Genomic DNA, 21,550 nt, shown 5'->3' on the forward strand with positions numbered 1-21,550 from the left:
GGAAATGTCAACTGCGTTCGGGATGAACTGAAAAGCGTGCCCAACTTTTCACATCGTTGCAAAAATAAATGTCCCAAAATCGCACTAAACGGATATAAATTGCTATAAAACGCTTTAAATTAACTACTTTATGATGTTTGTAACTCCTATAACGAGTGAAAAGATGACCGGAGAAATATAACAGGCTAAACTAACGCTTGGAACAGGAGAGGGTCGGTGTCTTCCACGCGCGTTACGCAGCAAGAAAAGACTTGCTAGCTAAAGGTTTTTTTCATTTGTAGGGCCTGTGAACGCGCAATCGACCCCGTTGGAATCGTCATCACGTAAAGGCATCCAGGGAAAGACGTAAGAAGTGTCCGTATAGTCATAGCAACGACAGTGCCCTTTTAACTGACTTCAGAAAAGTGGCCAACATTTCTCAAATCTGACTCCATGTCAGGGAAATTGCTGTAGAATGGGCTCTGTTCCACTTAGAGACAAAATTTCAACTCCTATAGAAACTATAGACTGTTTTCTATCCAATAATAATAATAATATGCATATTGTACGATCAAGGATTTTGTGGGAAGCCGTTTAAAAAATTAGCCAAATTAGCATAAATAGTCTAAACAGCGCCCCCATCCCCAACAGGTTAAACAAAAAAAAAATGCATTTTCTATTTATGAAATAGTGGTATATACAGTTGAAGCAAACATTTACATACACCTTAGCCAAATACAGTCATGGCCAAAAGTTTTGAGAATGACACAAATATGAATTTGCACAAAGTTTGCTGCTTCAGTGTCTTCAGAAATTTTATCAGATGTTACTATGGAATACTGAAGTGTAATTACAAGTATTTCATAAGTGTCAAAGGATTTGAGTTGCAATTACATGAAGTTGATGCAAAGAGTCAATATTTGCAGTGTTGACCCTTCTTTTTCAAGACCTCTGCAATCCGCCCTGGCATGCTCTCAATTAACTTCTGGGCCACATCCTGACTGATGGCAGCCCATTCTTGCATAATCAATGCTTGGAGTTTGTCAGAATTTGTGGGGTTTTGTTTGTTCAACCGCCTCTTGAGGATTGACCACAAGTTCTCAATGGGATTAAGGTCTGGGGAGTTTCCTGGCCATGGACCCAAAATATCGATGTTTTGTTCCCCGAGCCACTTAGTTATCAATTTTGCCTTATGGCAAGGTGCTCCATCATGCTGGAAAAGGCATTGTTTGTCACCAAACTGTTACTGGATGGTTGGGAGAAGTTGCTCTGGGAGGATTTGTAGGTACCATTCTTTATTCATTGGCTGTGTTCTTAGGCAAATTTGTGAGTGAGCCCACTCCCTTGGCTGAGAAGCAACCCCACACATGAATGGTCTCCGGATGCTTTACTGTTGGGAAGACACAGGACTGATGGTAGCGCTCACCTTGTCTTCTCCGGACAAGCTTTTTTTCCGAATACTCCAAACAATCGGAAAGGGGATTCATCAGAGAAAATGCCTTTACCCCAGTCCTCAGCAGTCCAATCCCTGTACCTTTTTCAGAATATCAGTCTGTCCCTGATGTTTTTCCTGGAGAAAAGTGCTGCCCTTCTTGACACCAGGCCATCCTCCAAAAGTCTTCACCTCACTGTGCGTGCAGATGCGCTCACACCTGCCTGCTGCCATTCTTGAGCAAGCTCTGTACTGGTGGTGCCCCGATCTCGCAGCTGAATCAACTTTAGGAGACGGTCCTGTCGCTTGCTGGACTTTAATGGGCGGCCTGAAGCCTTCTTCACAACAATTGAACCGCTCTCCTTGAAGTTCTTGATGATCTGATAAATGGTTGATTTAGGTGCAATTTACTGGCAGCAATATCCTTGCCTGTGAAGCCCTTTTTGTGCAAAGCAATGATGACGGCATGTGTTTCCTTGACGGTAACCCTGATTGACAGAGGAAGAACAATGATTCCAAGCACCACCCTCCTTTTGAAGCTTCCAGTCTGTTATTCGAACTCAATCAGCATGACAGAGTGATCTTGTGCTCGTCATCTCTCACACCTGTGTTAACAAGAGAATCACTGATATGATGCCAGCTGGTCCTTTTGTGGCAGGGCTGAAATGCAGTGGAAATGTTTATTGGGGATTCAGTTCATTTGCATCGCAACGAGGGACTTTGCAATTAATTGCAATTCATCTGATCACTCTTCATAACATTCTGGAGTATATGCAAATTGCCATCATACAAACTGAGGCAGTAGACTTTGTGAAAATTAATATTTGTGTCATTCTCAAAACTTTTGGACACGACTGTACTTTAAAGTATTTTTACTTAATTACTTTTGACCACTGCCCAAATACCTTCCCACCAGAACATTAGCATATTTTATATACTGTTACACACGCACTTATCACATAGTATTCCATACGTAAGTTAAGGCCATGCAAACTGAGTGAGGTGCACATGTACAGCACATAAATATATGGCGCATGCATCTGTTTATGTAGATCCGCCATATATTTATGTGGTGGACACTTGATACGGTCACATGATATTGTTGTGGTATGTCATAAAATCATGTTATGACCACACATACCAATATTCATTTTATATAGAAATATTTTGCTAAGTCTTGCTAATTGGATGGGTCTCTACAGAAGGTGTGAACGGTACAGCCAAATGGTTATTTGCATAGTAGCAATATCAGAATTAGATAGTGTCAAAATAAAATAAAATACAGTATGTACAAGAACAATATCAATAAAGATATCAGTGATAGACAAGGTAGTTATATGCATACAATCTAGGGTAAAGTGGCTGAGCAGCAGGATACATTTTCTTTGTAGCAGCAATGTATTAGGAGAGAGTCATTTGAGTAGAAGCACTGCAGATAGTGCTGATGACTGGTCCGTCCCAACCACGCATGAACAAAGGAACCTATATTCGGAGAGTCTGTTTCTGTCCTGCCCTTGACTTTGGTGCAAGGCATGTGATGTCCATAGCCTCTTCATCGCAAAACTCCCTGATCTTCTTAAAAATATTCGTTTGTCTAGCTGTGTCCAGTCCAGGTGGTGCTTGTACAGGCAGACCATCTATGGGAGGAAGGATGTCAGGTTTGTGCAGCAGCTGAAACCTGGTCTTGACAGTCCTAACACTCCTTGGCAACACCACCAGGCTCCAGAGCATCGAAACGGTAAAACAGGGAATAACAACATAAAATCAGAAGACATTACAACCCTGCACAACATCAATTCACCTCCCGAGTTTTGATAAGAAGAATAACCTCATGTAATGCAATGAAAATTATTTTTCACCTGAAGTGCTGGTACTGCTTGATCTGTGGCAGCGGCCTGAAGTACGGAGTCAGGTGTTGTTGCCAGCCATAGCTTTCCACCAGCACCGTAGCATCCTCCACTCCAACCAGCTGTGGGATGTTGACCTCTGTCACAGTGCTTTCCTTCACAACACCAGCAATCTCAGACAAGGTTTTCACTCTGGTCTTTCTGAAGCGCTGCGTGATGAGGCCGAAGCACCAGTCAGGGGCAAACTTGGTGTGGCCTGTGATCAGGGAGTGATGGTCCAGATTGTGGTGGAGCTTGTGGATTGTCCCCCAGGCAAATACCAGAGCACAAACTTGTCCATGTTTTGGCCACTGCAGTTATCACAATTCAGGTCCGTAGTTGGTGAAGAAATGGTGCATGTAGTTGATGACTGCGCTGCTGCCTTTGCTTGCTTATGCCAGCTCTCTTTTTGATGGGAGGTACTTGACCATTCTCCTTGTATGACTGGCAGAGGAGAGTCAGGCGTGTTCTACTGGTGCTGAAAGACAAATTCCAGATACAAATATTTTAGCATTATTATACAATAGATGCAAAATGTCATTCTGAGATAACAACACTACGCACACTTCACACACGTAATGTTAGCTAGCTAGCCACCCATCTAACGTCAGCTGGCTAGCTAACAGCAAGCTTTAACTAGCAATACAAACCGATTGTCATAGCTACCTAGAGTTAACCAAATAGGTTCAGCTAACATTAGGCTATAACTAGCAATGCGAAAGGGCATTCTGAGAAAACATCACTAACGTTACACAATTCATAAACTTAAATGAATGTAACAGCAATCTTTAACTTTTTTTTTTTTTTATACATGTCACGTTAACGTTATTTAACTAAAAAAGGAAATATAATCCAAATCCATAGAATAGCGTTACTAGCAATACTAACCGATTGTCATAGCTAAAGTTGTCAATGTTAACGTTAGCTAGCAAGCCAGCCATCAAACTCCCACTGGCTAGCTAACAGCAAGCCTTAATTTGCAATGAAAACAATTTTCTGACAAAATTAGAAATGTATAATATCTGAAACTGTAGCTAGATTCTTACCCGTATATTTGGATGAAAGCTTCACGGCAGTCTGCAACCCCTTTCATTAAATAAGACGTTCTTCATCGTTTCCGTCTAGTTTGCACAGCTTGTTTGGCCCGTTGTGTTCTACTGATTTCAAAACACAGCCAATTTCTTCCGTGACAACAACACTGTTGATCGCCATTTCTTCCCCATCACCGTCATCAGAAGACTCTACAATGTCTTCTTCAATTAAAATGTTTTTTACCTAAATCAGGGATTTCCTCATCGTCTGCTTCATTTTCAGAGTCAAAGAGAGTTAGCATGGCACGATCGTCTTCCAGAAAGTTGTCCATCACAACTTTTTCCCACTGACCTTTGTAGATATCGTCTGATATATTCAGGACAGCAATGTTATTGTGCGCAGTAGCAACATATTTGCAGTTCTCCATAGCTAACGTTATATCTTTAGAAACAACTGCAGTAGAAAGGATAATCTACGCATAACGAGCAACTCATTTTATAGACACAAGATGCTACACCGCAGAACAATCTGAAACTCATCTCTCGGCATGTTCATTATCTCAGCCAATCATGGTAGGGTTGCAAAGGGTCAGAAAGTTTCCGGTAAATTTTCTGAATTTTTATGGAAATTTTCCATGGAAGTTCAACCCTGGAATTTGGGGAATTTTGCTTTAATTCATAAAAAAAGTTAGCTTATAACAGTGAACCTTTTTTTGTGGGAGACACATAAGGAAATTCTAGGTCTTGTGGCATGTTTTGGTTAAACTATCTCCAATTCAGTGGAATTGCAACCCTCTGCATGCACAGTGCATTCTTCCATCACATGTACGGCTGATTCTCAAGATCTTGCACACTAATGAGATGCTATTGAGCCAGCACTACTACACTGTCTAAATCTTGATTACAATACTGGGTGGGGTGAATATATTTTATATGACATACATGCTTTTTTGTTAACTAGTAAATAGTAGCCTACAGCAAATTGTGTTTAAATCATTTCTAACTTGTTAACAATTTCTGCTAGTTGTGGTTTTTAGCTTGCTTGAGCCTGCTAACTGAGGAGTGTTAATACACCTGTTTCCATACATGTTTCATTTTAAAACGTTTATCTTACAAAGGAGTTGTTTAATCTAACTGCTTAACTCAGCAAAAAAAGAAACATCCCTTTTTCAGGATCCTGTCTTTCAAAGATAATTTGCAAAAATCAAAATAACTTCACATATCTTCATTGTAAAGGGTTTAAACATTCAACCATAAACAATTAATAAACTTGCACCTATGGAATGACGTTAAGACACTAACAGCTTACAGACGGTAGGACACTAAAGAGGACTTTCTACTGACTCTGAAAAACGCCAAAAGAACGATGACCGGGGTCCCTGCTCATCTGGGTGAACATGATGGGTGAACAAGATGTGGCCAGGGCAATAAATTGCATTGTCCGTACTGTGAGACGCCTAAGACAGTGCTACAGGGAGACAGGATGGACAGCTGATTGACCTAGCAGTGGCAGACCACATGTAATACCTGCACAGGATTGATACATCCGAACATCACACCTGCGGGACAGGTACAGGATGTGTGGTCTACGCAATTGGCTGGACTCAGGGCTTGTAGGCCTGTTGTAAGGCGGTTTTGTCTCACCAGGGGTGATGGTCGGATTCGTGTTTATCGTTGAAGGAGTGAGCGTTACACCGATGCATGTACTCTGGAGCGGGATAGATTTGGAGGTGGAGGGCCCGTCATGGTCTGGGGCGGTGTGTCAAAGCATCGTTGGACTGAGATTGTTGTCATTGCAGGCAATCTCAACGCTGTGCGTTACAGGGAAGACATCCTCCTCCCTCATGTGGTACCCTTCCTGCAGGCTCATCCTGACATGACCCTCCAGCATGACAATGCCACCAGACATACTGCTCGTTCTGTGCGTGATTTCTTGCAAGACAGGAATGTCAGTGTTCTGCCATGGCCAGCGAAGAGCCCAGATCTCAATCTTGTTGAGCACGTCTGGGACCTGTTGGATCAGAGGGTGAGGGCTAATTTCTAATTTTGTACATGATGTTGCTTCTATCGTCTCTTATGGCCGAAAATAACTTCTAGACATCAGGACTGCGATTACTCACCACGGACTAGCAGAATCCTTTTTCTTCTTTCACGACTCTGACGAGGCCGACGTAGAGGATATACGGCTCCCTCGGGAACAGGTCCCGACCCCAGTGATATGTGTGAAGAAGAAGCATAGAAAGAGAGGCCAAAGAGCGGGCGGTCTTCTGAGAAGTTGGAGGCGATCGGATAAACCCCCACTTCCCTCAATTCTGCTAGCAAACATGTAATCTTTGGACAGTAAAATGGACAAGTTACTGGGAAGATTAAACTACCAATGGGACATTAAAAACTGTAACATCTTATGCTTCACTGAGTCGTGGCTGAACGATGGCAATATCAACATACAGCTGGCTGGTTCGATGTACCGGCAGGATAGAACAGCAGCGTCTGGTAAGACAGGGGCGGCGATCTATGTGTTTTTGTAAACAACAGCTGGTGCACGATATCTCAGGAAGTCTCGAACTCACTTGAGGTAGAGTTTCTCATGATAAGCTGTAGACCACACTACCTAGCGAGATAGTTTTAATCTGTATTCTTTGTAGCTGTTTACATACCACCAAAGTCAGAGGCTGGCACCAAGATAGCGTTGAATGAGCTGTATTCCACTATAAGCAAACAAGAAAACGCTCACCCAAGAAAACATGCTCCTAGTAGCCGGGGACTTTAATGCAGGGAAAGTTAAATCAGTTTTACCAATTTCTATCAGAATATTAAATGTGCAACCAGAGGGAAAAGAACTCTGGAACATCTATACTCCAAACACAGAGATGCATACAAAGCTCTCCCTTGCCCTCCATTTGGCAAATCTGACCATTATTCTATCCTCCTGATTCCTGCTTACAAGCAAATATTAAAGCAGGAAGCACCAGTGACTAGATCAATAAAAAAGTGGTCAGATGAAGTAGATGCTAAGCTACAGGACTATCTTGCTAGCACAGATTTGGAATATGATCCAGGATTCCTCTAATGGCATTGAGGAGTACACCACATCTGTCATTGGCTTCATCAATAAGTGCATCGATGATGTTGTCCCCACAGTGACCGTACGTACATACCCCAACCAGAAGCCATGGATTATAGGCAGCTTCCGCACTGAGCTAAAGGCTAGAGCTGCTGCTTTCAAGGAGCGGGACTCTAACCCGGAAGCTTATAAGAAATCCCGCTGTGCCTCCCGACTAACCATCAAACATGCAAAACGTCAATACAGGACTGAGATCGAGTCTTACTACACCGGCTCTGATGCTCGTCAGATGTGGCAGGGCCTGCAAACCATTACAGACTACAAAGCCGAGAGCTTCCCAGTGACACGAGCCTACCGGACGAGCTAAACTGCTTCTATGCTCACTTCGAGGCAAATAACACTAAAACGTGCATGAGAGCACCAGCTGTACCTGAAGACTGTGTGATCACGCTCTCCGCAGCCGATGTGAGTAAGACCTTTAGACCGGTCAACATTCACAAGGCCGCAGGGCCAGACGGATTACCATGGCGTGTACTGCGAGCATGCGCTGACCAACTAGCAATTGTCTTCACTGACATTTTCAACCTCTCCCTGTCCGAGTCTGTAATACCAACATGTTTTAAGCAGACCACCATAGTGCCTGTGCCCAAAACCACTAAGGTAACCTGCCTAAATGACTACTGACTCGTAGCACTCACGTCTGTAGCCATGAAGTGCTTTGAAAGGCTGGTCATGGCTCACATCAACACCATCACCTCAGAAACCCTAGACCCACTCCAATTTGCATACCGCCCCAACAGATCCACAGATGATGGAGTCTCTATTTTACTCCACATTGCCCTTTCCCACCTAGACAAAATGAACACCTGCTATTCATTGACTAAAACGCAGCGTTCAACACCATAGTGCCCTCAAAGCTCATCAATAAGCTAAGGACTCTGGGACTAAACACCTCTCTCTGCAACTGGATGCTGGACTTCCTAATGGGCCGCCCCTGGGTGGTAAGGGTAGGTAACAACACATCCGCCATGCTGATCCTCAACACAGGGGCCCCTCAGGGGTGCGTGCTCAGCCCCCTCCTGTACTCCCTGTTCACTCATGACTGCACGGCCAGGCACGACTCCAACACCATCATTACATGTGCAGATGACACAATAGTGGTAGGCCTGATCACCGACAACAACGAGACAGCCTATAGGGAGGAGGTCAGAGACCTGGCCGTGTGGTGCCAGGAAAACAACCTCTCCCTCAACGTGATCAAGACAAAGGAGATGGTTGTGGACTACAGGAAAAAGTTGACCGAGCACGCCCCCATTCTCATCGACAGGGCTGCAGTGGAGCAGGTTGAGAGCTTCAAGTTCCTTGGTGTCCACATCACCAACAAACTAACATGGTCCAATCACACCATGACAGTCGTGAAGAGGGCATGGCAAAACCTATTCCCCCTCAGGACACTGAAAAGATTTGGCATGGGTCCTCAGATCCTCAAAAGGTTCTACAGCTGCACCATGGAGAGGATCCTGACTGGTTGCATCACTGCCTGGTATGGCAACTGCTCGGCCTCTGACCACAAGGCACTACAGAGGGTAGTGCGAATGGCTCAGTACATTACTGGGGCCAAGCTTCCCACTATCCAAGACCTCTCTACCAGGGGGTTTCAGAAGAAGGCCCTAAAAATTGTCAAAGACTCCAGCCACCCTAGTCATAGACTGTTCTCTCTGCTACCACATGGCAAGCGGTACCGGAGCGCCAAGTATAGGTCCAAGAGGGTTCTTAACAGATTCTATCCTCAAGCCATAAGACTCCTGAACATCTAGTCAAATGGCTACCCAGGCCTCCCGGGTGGGGCAGTGGTCTAGGGCACCCCCAGGCTCTGTCGCAGCCGGCCGCGACCGGGAGGTCCGTGGGGCGACGCACAATTGGGCCAGCGTCGTCCGGGTTAGGGAGGGTTTGGCCGGTAGGGATTTCCTTGTCTCATCGCGCTCCAGCGACTCCTGTGGCGGGCTGGGCGCAGTGCGCGCTAACCAAGGGGGGCCAGGTGCACGGTGTTTCCTCCGACACATTGGTGCGGCTGGCTTCCGGGTTGGAGGCGCGCTGTGTTAAAGAAGCAGTGCGGCTTGGTTGGGTTGTGCTTCGGAGGACGCATAGCTTTCGACCTTCGTCCCTCCCGAGCCCGTACGGGAGTTGTAGCGATGAGACAAGATAGTAATTACAAGCGATTGGATACCACGAAAATTGGGGAGAAAAGGGGATAAAAAATAAAATAAATAAAAAAATAAAAAAATGGCTACCCAGACTATTTGCATTGCCCCCCCCCCCCCCCCCCCCCCCCCCCCCACCACCACTGCCACTCTTTGTTATCATCTATGCATAGTCACTTTAATTAACTCTACCTACATGTACATACTACCTCAACTAACTGGTGCCCCCGCACATTGACTCTGCTACGGCACCCCCCTGTATAGATTGTTATTTTTTACTGCTGCTCTTTAATTACTTGTTACTTTTATCTCTTGTTCTTATCCTTATTTTTTTTTAAACTGCGCGGTTGGTTAGGGGCTCGTAAGTAAGCATTTTACTGTAAGGTAAAACCTGTTGTATTTGGCGCATGTGACTAATAAAATCTGATTTGATTTACATTGTTTTTAAAATTTGTTTTAGAAGAATATAATAATTTGCAATGTTTATGATCAGGCAAAAAGTTTCTGTTTCTGTTTCCATATGATATGGTAAATATATCCAATTCAAAAAACATCTACCTTTAAATGCTATTAATATTAATTTGCATATATTTCTGTTAATTCCCATATATTCCCGTTAATTCCCATGGAAAGTTTCCACCTCTGAATATTCCCCAAAATGTTCAACTCTAATCACGGATAGAGGGAAATTTCCTGACGTTTTCTTTGGCTAAACCAACTAGGCTCTTAATTTAAGAACTTTATTCATATTTACAGATGGCATAAAAGTTAGTTATTAAAGCACATGAAAGTTCACAAGTTCGAGAATGCGTTTTTTGGCAGAAATTCCTTTTGATTAAAAACTTTTTTTAGGTTCAAACGGCTCTTCTGTGAATTCGTGACTTGCGACATACGCCTAGTTTCTTGAATCGTTTCACATTTTGTCTGCTAAATGAACTAGCTCACAGCTATATGTGACCGACCGGATAGATTCGGTCTTGTGTACAATTTTTTATTTTATTTTATTTTTTACATTGGATAAAAGTAGAGACTCAGCACTAGGAAATGGTGTATCATACACTGCAGTTCAGGAACAATGGGAAAGTAATTCTGCTTTCAAAGTTGATAAACTTGTAACCCCACTTTTGAGAAAATGGCCCTTGAATGTTTTGTTACACCTACTTGAGAGCTCTTTGTCTACATCCAAATGTAGCATTGTTCACACCCTCTTAAGCCAGCCCCATCCATCTCTTTAAGGATTCACATGAGGTCATTTGCTAAACAGTGAGTAGTGTAGTAAGGATTAAGACTAGTGGTCTTAAGTGGTAGTAGCCTACAGTAAGGAGAAATTCCAGGTCTTTCACCCATCTCTTTAAGGATTCACGAGGGCATGTGGTAAACGCATGCTATATCACATAAAATCTATGTTTATTTGTCACATGCACAGGATAAAGTAGGTGTAAATGGTAGTGATAGTACTTGCAAAACAGAAAGTGTCCAGATAAAAATATTTTATAAACGTTTTATTGTTATTAGATGACGCTTACCCAACAAACTTGCCGAAATTGATGGGTCATGTGAAGGAAAAACTATAACCACCCCTCACCCACATCTATTTAAGTAGATGGGTCACTAGTTACTAGACATGTACACATGTTCATGAAATACAACCGATGGCCGTAATCACCCGTAGACACACCTGCTAATTTGATGGGTCATATAATAATGAGACCGAAATGGAGTCTTTTGTTTAGACATGTAGCTAGCTATGTAGATAGCTTGCTAAACGATGAACCGGCATAACCCCAACTCATACTACTAACAATACAAACATTTTCATAGCTGTAGTCTGAATCTGCAGGTAGCTAAAGCTAACAAACTAGCTTCAAATGTTAGCTAGCCTGTCTAGGATCAGCGTGGCGCTAGCGGCACACCCCCCCCCCCCACTGAAAAACCAGTGCCGCGAAATTCAAAAAAAATATTTTTTTAAAATATTTAACTTTCACACATTAAAGTCCAATACAGCTAATGAAAGACACAGATCTTGTGAATCCAGTCAACATTTCCGATTTTTAAAATGTTTTACAGGGAAGACACAATATGTAAAGATGTACATCTATTACCTAAAAACACATTAGCATAATCCACCATCTTTTATTTGTCCACCAACACCAGTAGCCATCACCAATTCGGCTAAACTAAGATATTTATAGCCCCTAACCAACAGAAAAACTCATTAGATGACAGTCTGATAACATATTTATGGTATGGGATAGGTTTTGTTAGAAAAAAGTGCATATTTCAGGTAGATGGCATAGTTTACAATTGCACCCACCATCACAAATGGACTAGAATAATTACAATGAGCAACGTGTTTACCTAACTACTAATCATCAAACATTTCGTAAAAATACACAGCATACACGAATCGAAAGACACAGATCCTGTGAATACAGACAATATTTCAGATTTTCTAAGTGTCTTACAGCGAAAACACAATAAATCGTTATATTAGCTTAGCACATAGCAATTAGCAGCCCAGCATTGATTCTAGCCAAAGTGAGCGATAAAAGTCAACATCGCCAAAAGATATACATTTTTTCACTAACCTTCTCAGAATTCTTCCGATGACACTCCTGTAACATCACATTACAACATGCATATACAGTTTGATCGAAAATGTTTATATTTAGCCACCAAAATCATGGTTAGACAATGTGAAATGTAGACAAGCTGGTAAAGAAAAAGTCCTTGCGCCACTTAGACAGTGATCTACTCTTATACATAAATACTCATAAACGTGACTAAAAAATATAGGGTGGACAGGGATTGATAGACAATTTAATTCTTAATACAATTGCGTTATTACATTTTTTAATTTACCCTTACTTTTCAATACAGTTTGCGCCAAGCGAAGCTACGTCAAAAAACATGGCGTCCTAAGCCACTAAAATGTTTCGACAGAAACACGATTTATCATAATAAAAATGTCCTACCTTGAGCTGTTCTTCCATCAGTATCTTGGGCAAAGGATCCTTTCTTGGGAGAAATCGTCTTTTGGTGGAAAGCTGTCCTCTTGCCATGTGGAAATGTCAACTGCGTTCGGGATGAACTGAAAAGCGTGCCCAACTTTTCACATCGTTGCAAAAATAAATGTCCCAAAATCGCACTAAACGGATATAAATTGCTATAAAACGCTTTAAATTAACTACCTTATGATGTTTTTAACTCCTATAACGAGTGAAAAGATGACCGGAGAAATATAACAGGCTAAACTAACGCTTGGAACAGGTGCGCGCCGGTGTCCTCTAGGCTCATGACGCAGCTCCCAAAGAATGACTAGCTTCAGGGTTTTTTCATTTGTAGGGCCTGTGAACGCGCAATCGACCCCGTTGGAATCGTCATCACGTAAAGGCATCCAGGGGAAGACGTAAGAAGTGTCCGTATAGTCATAGCAACGACAGTGCCCTTTTAACTGACTTCAGAAGAGTGGCCAACATTTCTCAAATCTGACTCCATGTCAGGGAAATTGCTGTAGAATGGGCTCTGTTCCACTTAGAGACAAAATTTCAACTCCTATAGAAACTATAGACTGTTTTCTATCCAATAATAATAATAATATGCATATTGTACGATCAAGGATTTTGTGGGAAGCCGTTTAAAAAATTAGCCAAATTAGCATAAATAGTCTAAACAGCGCCCCCATCCCCAACAGGCTAGCTAACATTGCCGACATGATTGCCCGATGTGGTCTCAACAGGCTATTCTGTTACGATGTCGTCGAAGAACCATCTACTATCCCCGGCCCACTAGCTTTTCTGAACGCTGTGTCCCCTGCTTGCCTAGCGTAGTAGTGACTACCGAACGGCACCCTGACTCACCTATTGCTGCTCTTTTGACCCTATGATCACTCGGCTACACAGCTGATTCCCCCTGGACTGTTTCAATAACACGGTACCTCATTTTGTTTACCTGTCGGCTCCAGCCTCAAACTCAGGTCCTGTATGTACCTAACTGACCCGCTCTGCCCATTCATCACCATTTACCCGTTGTTTTCTTAGCTCTCCTTGCTTTATGCTTCTCTCTAATGTCAATATGCCTTGTCTACTGCTGTCTTGGCTAGTTCTTATTGTTTTATTTCACTGTAGAGCCCTCAGTCCCGCTCAACATGCCTTAGATAGCTCTTTTGTCCACCCCACACACATGCAGAGACCTCACCTGGCTTAACTGGCACCTCCGGAGACGAAACCTCTCATCGTCACTCAATGCCTAGGTTTACCTCCACTGTACTCACATCCTACCATACCATTGCCTGTACATTATGCCCTTAATCTATTCTACCACGCCCAGAAATTGTCTCCTTTTGTTCTCTGTTCTCAATGCACGAGACGACCAGTTCTCATAGACTTTAGCCGTACCCTTATCCTACTCCTCCTCTGTTCCTCTGGTGATGTAGAGGTTAACCCAGGCCCTGTAGCCCCCAGTTCCACTCCAATTCCCCAGGCGCTATCATTTGTTGACTTCTGTAACTGTAAAAGCCTTAGTTTCATGCATGTTAACATCAGAAACCTCCTCCCTAAGTTTGTTTTATTCATTGCTTTAGCACACTCCGCCAACCCTAATGTCCTAGCCGTGTCTGAATCCTGGCTTAGGAAGGCAACCAAAAAATCTGAAATTTCCATCCCCAACTACAACATTTTCCGCCAAGATAGACCTGCCAAAGGGGTAGTGTTGCAATCTACTGCAGAGATAGTCTGCAGAGTTCTGTCATGCTATCCAAGTCTGTGCCCAAACAGTTCGAGCTCCTACTTTTAAAAATCCACCTTTCCAGAAACAAGTCTCACCGTTGCCGCTTGTTATAGACCCCCCTAAACCCCCAGCTTTGCCCTGGACACCATATGTGAATTGATTGCTACCCATTTATCTTCAAAGTTCGTACTGTTAGGTGACCTAAACTGGGATATGCTTAACACCCCGGCCGTCCTACAATCGAAGATAGATGCCCTCAATCTCACACAAATTATCAAGGAACCTACCAGGTACAACTCGAAATCCGTAAATGCGGGCACCTTCATAGATATCATCCTGACCAACCTGCCGTCTAAATACACCTCTGCTCTCTTCAACCAGGATCTCAGTGATTACTGCCATATTGCCTGCGTTTGTAATGGGTCCGCGGTCAAACGACCACACCTCATCACTGTCAAACGCTCCCAAAAACACTTCTGCGAGCAGGCCTTTGTAATCGACCTGGCCCAGGTATCCTGGAAGGATATTGACCTCATCCCGTAAGTAGAGGATGCCTGGTTCTTCTTTAAAAGTGCTTTCCTCACCATCTTAAATAAGCATGCCCCATTCAAAAAATGTAGAACTAAGAACAGATATAGCCCTTGGTTCACTCCAGACTTGACTGCCCTTGACCAGCACAAAAACATCCTGTGGTGTACTGCGTCAGCATCAAATTGCCCCCGTGATATGCAACTTATCAGGGAAGTTAGGAACAAATATACACAGGCAGTTAGGAAAGCAAAGGCTAGCTTTTTCAAACAGAAATTTGCATCCTGTAGCACAAACACCAAAAAGTTCTGGGACACTGTAAAGTCCATGGAGAATAAGAGCACCACCTCCCAGCTGCCCACTGCACTGAGGCTAGGAAACACTGTCATCACCGATAAATCTACGATAATCGCGAATTTCAATAAGCATTTTTCTACGGCTGGCCACCTGGCTACCCCTACCCTGGGCAAGAGCTCTGCGCCCCCCACAGCAACTTGCCCAAGCCTCACCCACTTCTTCTTCACCCAAATCCAGATAGCTGATGTTCTGAAAGAGCTGCAAAAACTGGACCCCTACAAATCAGCCGGGCTAGATAATCTGGACCCTCTCTTACTAAAATTATCCGCCGCAATTGTTGCAACCCCTATTACTAGCCTGTTCATCCTCTCTTTCATATTGTCTGAGATCCCTAAAGATTGTAAAGCTGCCGTGGTCATGCCCCTCTTCAGGGGGAGACACTCTAGATCCAAACTCTTACAGACCTATATCTATCCTACCCTGCCTTTCTAAAGTCTTCGAAAGCCAAGTTAACAAACAGATCACCGACCATTTCGAATCCCACCGTACCTTCTCAACTATGCAATCTTGTTTCCGAGCTGGTCACGGGTGCACCTCAGCCACGCTCAAAGTCTTAAACGATATCATAACCGCCATTGATAAGAGACAGTACTGTGCAGCCGTCTTCATCGACCTGGCCAAGGCTTTCAACTCTTACAATCACCGCATTCTTATCGGCAGACTCAACAGGCTTGGTTTCTCAAATGACTGCCTCGCCTGCTTCATCAACTACTTCTCAGACAGAGTTCAGTGTGTCAAATCGGAGGGCCTGTTGTCCGGACCACTGGCAGTCTCTATGGGGGTGCCACAGGCTTCAATTCTCGGGCCGACTCTTTTATCTGTATACATCAATGACGTCGCTCTTGCTGCTGGTGATTCTCTGATCCACCTCTACGCATACAACACCATTCTGTATACTTCTGCCACTTCTTTCGACACTGTGCTAACAAACCTCCAGACGAGCTTCAATGCCATACAACACTCCTACCGTGGCCTCTACCTGTTTTAAATGAAAGCAAATCTAAATGCAAGCTCTTCAACTGATCGCTGCCCGCACCCACCCGTCTAGCATCACTACTCTGGACGGTTCTGACTTCGAATATGTGGACAACTACAAATACCTAGGTGTCTGGTTAGACTGTAAACTCTCCTTCCAGACTCACATTAAGCATCTACAATCAAAAATTAAATCTAGAATTGGCTTCCTATTTTGCAACAAAGCATCCTTCACTCATGCTGCCAAACATACCCTCGTAAAACTGACGATCGTACCGATCCTTGACACCCGTAGCACGCGCTCCAGCAGCTATATTTCACTGGTCATCCCCAAAGCCTATTCCTGCTTTGGCCGCCTTTCCTTCCAGTTCTCTGCTACCAATGACTGGAACGAATTGCAGAAATCACTGAAGCTGGAGTCTTATATCTCCCTCACAAGTAGCAAACCTTTTGTAGTTCTCGATGGCTAATGTTTTATCTTTAAAAAATGGTGCGGTAGAAAGGAATGTCAACACATACTGAACAGCTCATATTATAGACAGAAGCGTGCTAAATGGTAGGCCAATCCAAACTCATCTCCCGGCATGTCCAGCCCATGCATTATCTCAGCTGATCATGGCTAGTGGGAAGGTTCCTGTATTTTTCCATGGCTAAACCAACTAGTAATTTAACAATTGTATTTGTTTTTATGGATAACAAGTTTGTTATTAAGGCACATGGAAGTTCACATTTTCCAGATATATTTTCTTCCGAAAAAACGCATTTTGATAAAAATGAAGTTTATGTTCAAATCCTTCTAATGTGAAGTAGTGATGTGCGGCATACGCCTAGTCACTTATCTTGGACCCTGAAATGGCTATGCATCAGGACAACTCAGTGAATGCTATTTTTTCTTCTGAAATAGACTACATTTTCTTCATATCATGTTTCTTTAGACCTGTCTAAAATAAATAATGGATTTATTGTGATGGTGTAGACCATATTAAATTGATTTATTAGAGTTTTTTTTAAATGTTGATGTTCCAAAGGTCTGCATCAGTGGCTTGTAAACTATGAGTGGAAGCCAGGAGATGCTAAATGTATTCATGTTAATTAACAGTCAATTACCATGAGACCGGCAGTTATTTGCTTGACAATCACTTCCTCACAAAATGTCATGTTTGCCACAGCCCTAGCACCCGGATCTGCCCGAAATCAGAAATGTCTTCCTCCATTAGTAAATCCATTAGATCCTCTCTGTCTGTCACTCGCTCCCTGTGCGCTGCTCGCTCTGCATGCACTCTGCTCATGGCGGCTCTGGGTCTTCGAGTATCCATGGCATCAGCTCCACTTGAGCTGCTCAATGACGAGACATGAGAGAGCAGTTAGCTGTTAGCTCCTTTTCATCACTCTAAACTCAGAAATAACTCAAGGAACGTTGTTATTTTCTGTGAAGTAATCTCACTCTCCCCGCCCTAACCCGATGTATAATGTCGGTCTCTGGTCAGGTAGCAGAGCTCTACCTCAAAGGATAAGAATGAGCGCATTCCCCTTTCCAAGGAGGGGGAAATACCAAAAGAGATTTAAAGGTCCAAAAGAGATTTAAAGTTTCAGCAACAGCAGTAGAGAAAGAGAAACAAAAAAAAACTTTAGCTGGAAACTCTCTCATGACCTGATGAAGATCCAACTCTGATCTAAATTTTCATTTTTTGTGCATCTGATTAAATCACCATGGGAGCATACCAGTTGCGGACATTTTTGTTCTTCTTTAACCCTCTCAAACAACCAAACCAGATAAAATGGCTCTGCCCATATTAGCCTGGGACTGTTTATGCACCTGGTTCCTTTGGTCCACTTTGGCCTTGGCCCAGTCCCCTGGCCTAGATACGCATGTGATTTTGAGCTTACTGTTCACAGCATCAGTCCCTCTCCAGAGCATATCTGGAACAGGGCAGGGCAGGACCACATCTGGAGCTGAGCAGGCTTGTTACTGTAGGGCTCCAATGTGCATTGGTTTACTTTAGCACACTGCAATGATTTATTAGACCAGGAAACTCGAAAGTCGGTGAGCGGGACGCAAGCAGATACACACTTGACACTTGGGCATGCCCATGTTCGCACACTTACCAATTAATCCGCTCATGTATTCATGCACACGACACGCCAGATGCGGTTATGAACACAGACACAAACAGTACCAGTCAAAAGTTTGGACACACCAGCTCATTCAAGGGTTTCGCTTTATTTTTACTACATTGTAGAATAATAGTGAAGACATCAAAACTATGACATAATACATATGGAATCATGTAGTAACCAAAAAAGTTTTAAACAAATTAAAATATATTTTATATTTGAGATTATTCAAAGTAGCCACCCTTTGCCTTGATGACAGCTTTGCACACTCTTGGTATTCTCTCAACCAGCTTCACCTGGAATGCTTTTCCAACCATCTTGAAGGAGTTCCCACATATGCTTAGCATTTGTTGGCTGCTTTTCCTTCACTCTGTGATCCAACTCATCCCAAACCATCTCAATTGGGTTGAGGTTGGGTGATTGTGGAGGCCAGGTCATCTGATGGAGCACTCCATCCCTCTCCTTCTTGGTAAAATAGCCCTTACACAACCTGGAGGTTCGTTGGGTCATTGTCCTGTTGAAAAATAAATGATAGTCCCGCTAAGCACAGACCAGATGGGATGGTGTATCGCTGCAGAATTCTGTTGTAGCCATGCTGGTTAAGTGTGCCTTGAATTCTAAATAAATCACAGACAGTGTCACCAACAAAGCACAATCACACCTCCTCCTCCATGCTTCACGGTGGGAACCACACATGCAGAGATCATCCGTTCACCTACTCTGCGTCTCAGAACGACACGGCGGTTGGAACCAAAAATCTCAAATTTGAACAGATTTCCACCGTTCTAATGTCCATTGCTCGTGTTTCTTGGCCCAAGCCAAGTCTCTTCTTCTTATTGGTGTCCTTTAGTAGTGGTTTCTTTGCAGCAATCCGACCATGAAGGCCTGATTCACGCAGTCTCCTCTGAACAGTTGATGTTGAGATATGTCTGTTCACTCTGTGAAGCATTTATTTGGGCTGCAATTTCTGAGGTTCTACTGTGTAGAAAATAGTAGAATTAAGAAAAACCCTTGAATGAGTAGGTATGTCCAACTTTTGACTCGTACTGTACGTACACACACACCCAAATACACGTAAGCAAACTTGCAGGCATCCACGCATGTACAGCCGAATGATTGTTTTTGTGATCTTGTCATAAATATCACTTGATACAGAATGCCCATTTTAAATGATGTGGAAACAACGTTGATTCAACCAGTGTGTACCCATTGGGTGGCCTCTCCTAAATGCACACCTGTTGCCCTAACTCAATTATAATATTGGGTTACTCCATTTTATTTCCAATGATCTCATCTACATTCCACCACTTTGAGCTCCCTTGGCTTTGTCTGGCACATAACTATCAAATATACTTTATTACCACCAGTAATCGATTTAAGTTTGAAATAACATTGACCATGCAACAACAAAAAATAACATAGCACGTAGGACGGTATTCATTCAAACTGTTATCTTGATGTTTGCCACAAGTGTCCATCCTTTAGTTTTAGAAGACAAAAGTTAAGATATCCATTACGTTCACTTTGTTTTCAGATGCAGATCCTGGACAAGTTCCCAGTGGAGGGAGGGCAGAAGGACCCCAAAAAGAGAATAATTCCCTTCTTACCAGGTGAGCATGCTGACAAAAACTGGTTTAATCAACATTGTTTCCACGTCATTTCAACCCCAAAAAATTATGTGATGACGTTTAATCAATGTGAAAAACTGATTCGATTTTCAAAAAGTCATCAGCGTAGTGTTCTTTTTTTCTTTAAACTTTTAGCCTAAATCCAATGACGTGGTGTTTTTGTAGAAAACTCAAAGAAATGTAAATCAAAACTAGATGTTGAACAGCAGCATTTTAGAGGTGGGGGTTTGACATCACATTGAAACAAAATGCAATGAAACGCAAGAACATACAGAAAGGACCTGTTTCTCTATAATTTGGAATAGATATTGGTCTGTTCTAACATAGCACATTTCTAGTTTTTCCACTGTTCCAGCTGGCTGAATAATGCTGTGGTTTGCTTATAGTATGGCAGTAGGAGGCTAATCTGACAACCTCAGCATGCCCCAGAGGAGTGAAGAGTGCCATTGTCAGAGAGCTGCACAATACTCAAATGTCTGGATAGTATTGTTTACACCACCCTGTAAAACCTAGCCAGGGAGTGGGCTCTATGCACTTACTCACTCTAAAATAAACAGTCGTCTTACTGTTATCGTGACAGACAGAGAGACAGAAAGACAGACACACTCACACATATTTTACATTTGTCTTTTTCATGAAATCTTGTCTCGAGTACTACATACTAATTAGAATAGGCCTACTACATAATATGTCAGACCGTTTCTTAAAAAGTCCACTACCGAATGCCTGGGTTTGGGCTAGTGTTATGCCACCTGGTGGTACTTTTAGAAACAGCACAGTCAATGACAATTCAAAGTTCTATATCTCTTTTACAGGTAAACTCTTATTTCGGCGAAGTCAAGTCAGAGACGTGGCTGTGAAAAGGTTGAAGCATCTTAATGACTACTGCAGAGTAAGAACCAAGTATCTTGTTTTTGTCTTTGCTGTAAATTATGTACTGTTTGCTGCTTTAAAGACCAACTGCCCTTTAACTCTTCCCACCTGTGAACACACACATGAGACACCCACGTCAAACCACACCCTGAAACAAACCCACGTTTGAATTCAGTCATGGCCGCTAGCATTTCTCAATTAACCAAATCTTGATTTGAGGCCAAATCAGGAAGTGCAGTCACCCTTCAATGAATGGCAAGAAGTATTTGTATTACTTATAGCCTACTAAGTAGCCACATCTCACACGGTCCAGTCATTTCTTTAATAAATGATTTAGTTTGAAAGTCTTTGGACCATGTTTTGTCCACCAGCAGTATCCACAGGAAAGTCTAGCTCTATCTGCTCTTACAGTATGTCATTTCCTTATATAGCGGGTTTATATAGAAAACCGGAGAACTAGACGTAAGAGATCGTCTATAGGGGCACACAGTTCAAACACAGGATGCGTAGAACGGAATGATTCAGCATGTGAGATGGAGAAATTAACACAGCTGGCCTCCTGACCTCATTTGTTTCAGGCGTTCTGGGATCCGGGACACTTGGTGGCTTGCCAAGTGTGGCAGTAATCACGCTCTTTTTATTGTGGAAAATCCGAAACCTGCCATGTGAGCTGTGAATGCAGAGCCTTGTGACAGAAAATGCTGAGTCTGAAAGAGTAAAGTTCTAATATGTAATTATCAGATTTACACCAAA

The 21,550-nt window shown here is 42.9% G+C and overlaps 1 protein-coding gene across 2 annotated transcripts in view; it reads left to right on the forward strand.

Moving 5' to 3' along the window:
- Positions 1–21,550, forward strand: part of LOC129857406 (SH3 and PX domain-containing protein 2A-like) — a 108,440-nt gene that overhangs the window by 16,443 nt on the left and 70,447 nt on the right. For both annotated transcript variants that reach the window (XM_055925631.1, XM_055925639.1), the window contains exons 3-4: positions 19,831–19,906; positions 20,740–20,816. In XM_055925631.1, the coding sequence (XP_055781606.1) occupies positions 19,831–19,906; positions 20,740–20,816 (153 nt within the window). The remainder of the gene's footprint in view (positions 1–19,830; positions 19,907–20,739; positions 20,817–21,550) is intronic.

The sequence above is a fragment of the Salvelinus fontinalis genome, chromosome 1 (genome assembly GCF_029448725.1).
Source record: "Salvelinus fontinalis isolate EN_2023a chromosome 1, ASM2944872v1, whole genome shotgun sequence".
NCBI lineage: Eukaryota > Metazoa > Chordata > Actinopteri > Salmoniformes > Salmonidae > Salvelinus > Salvelinus fontinalis.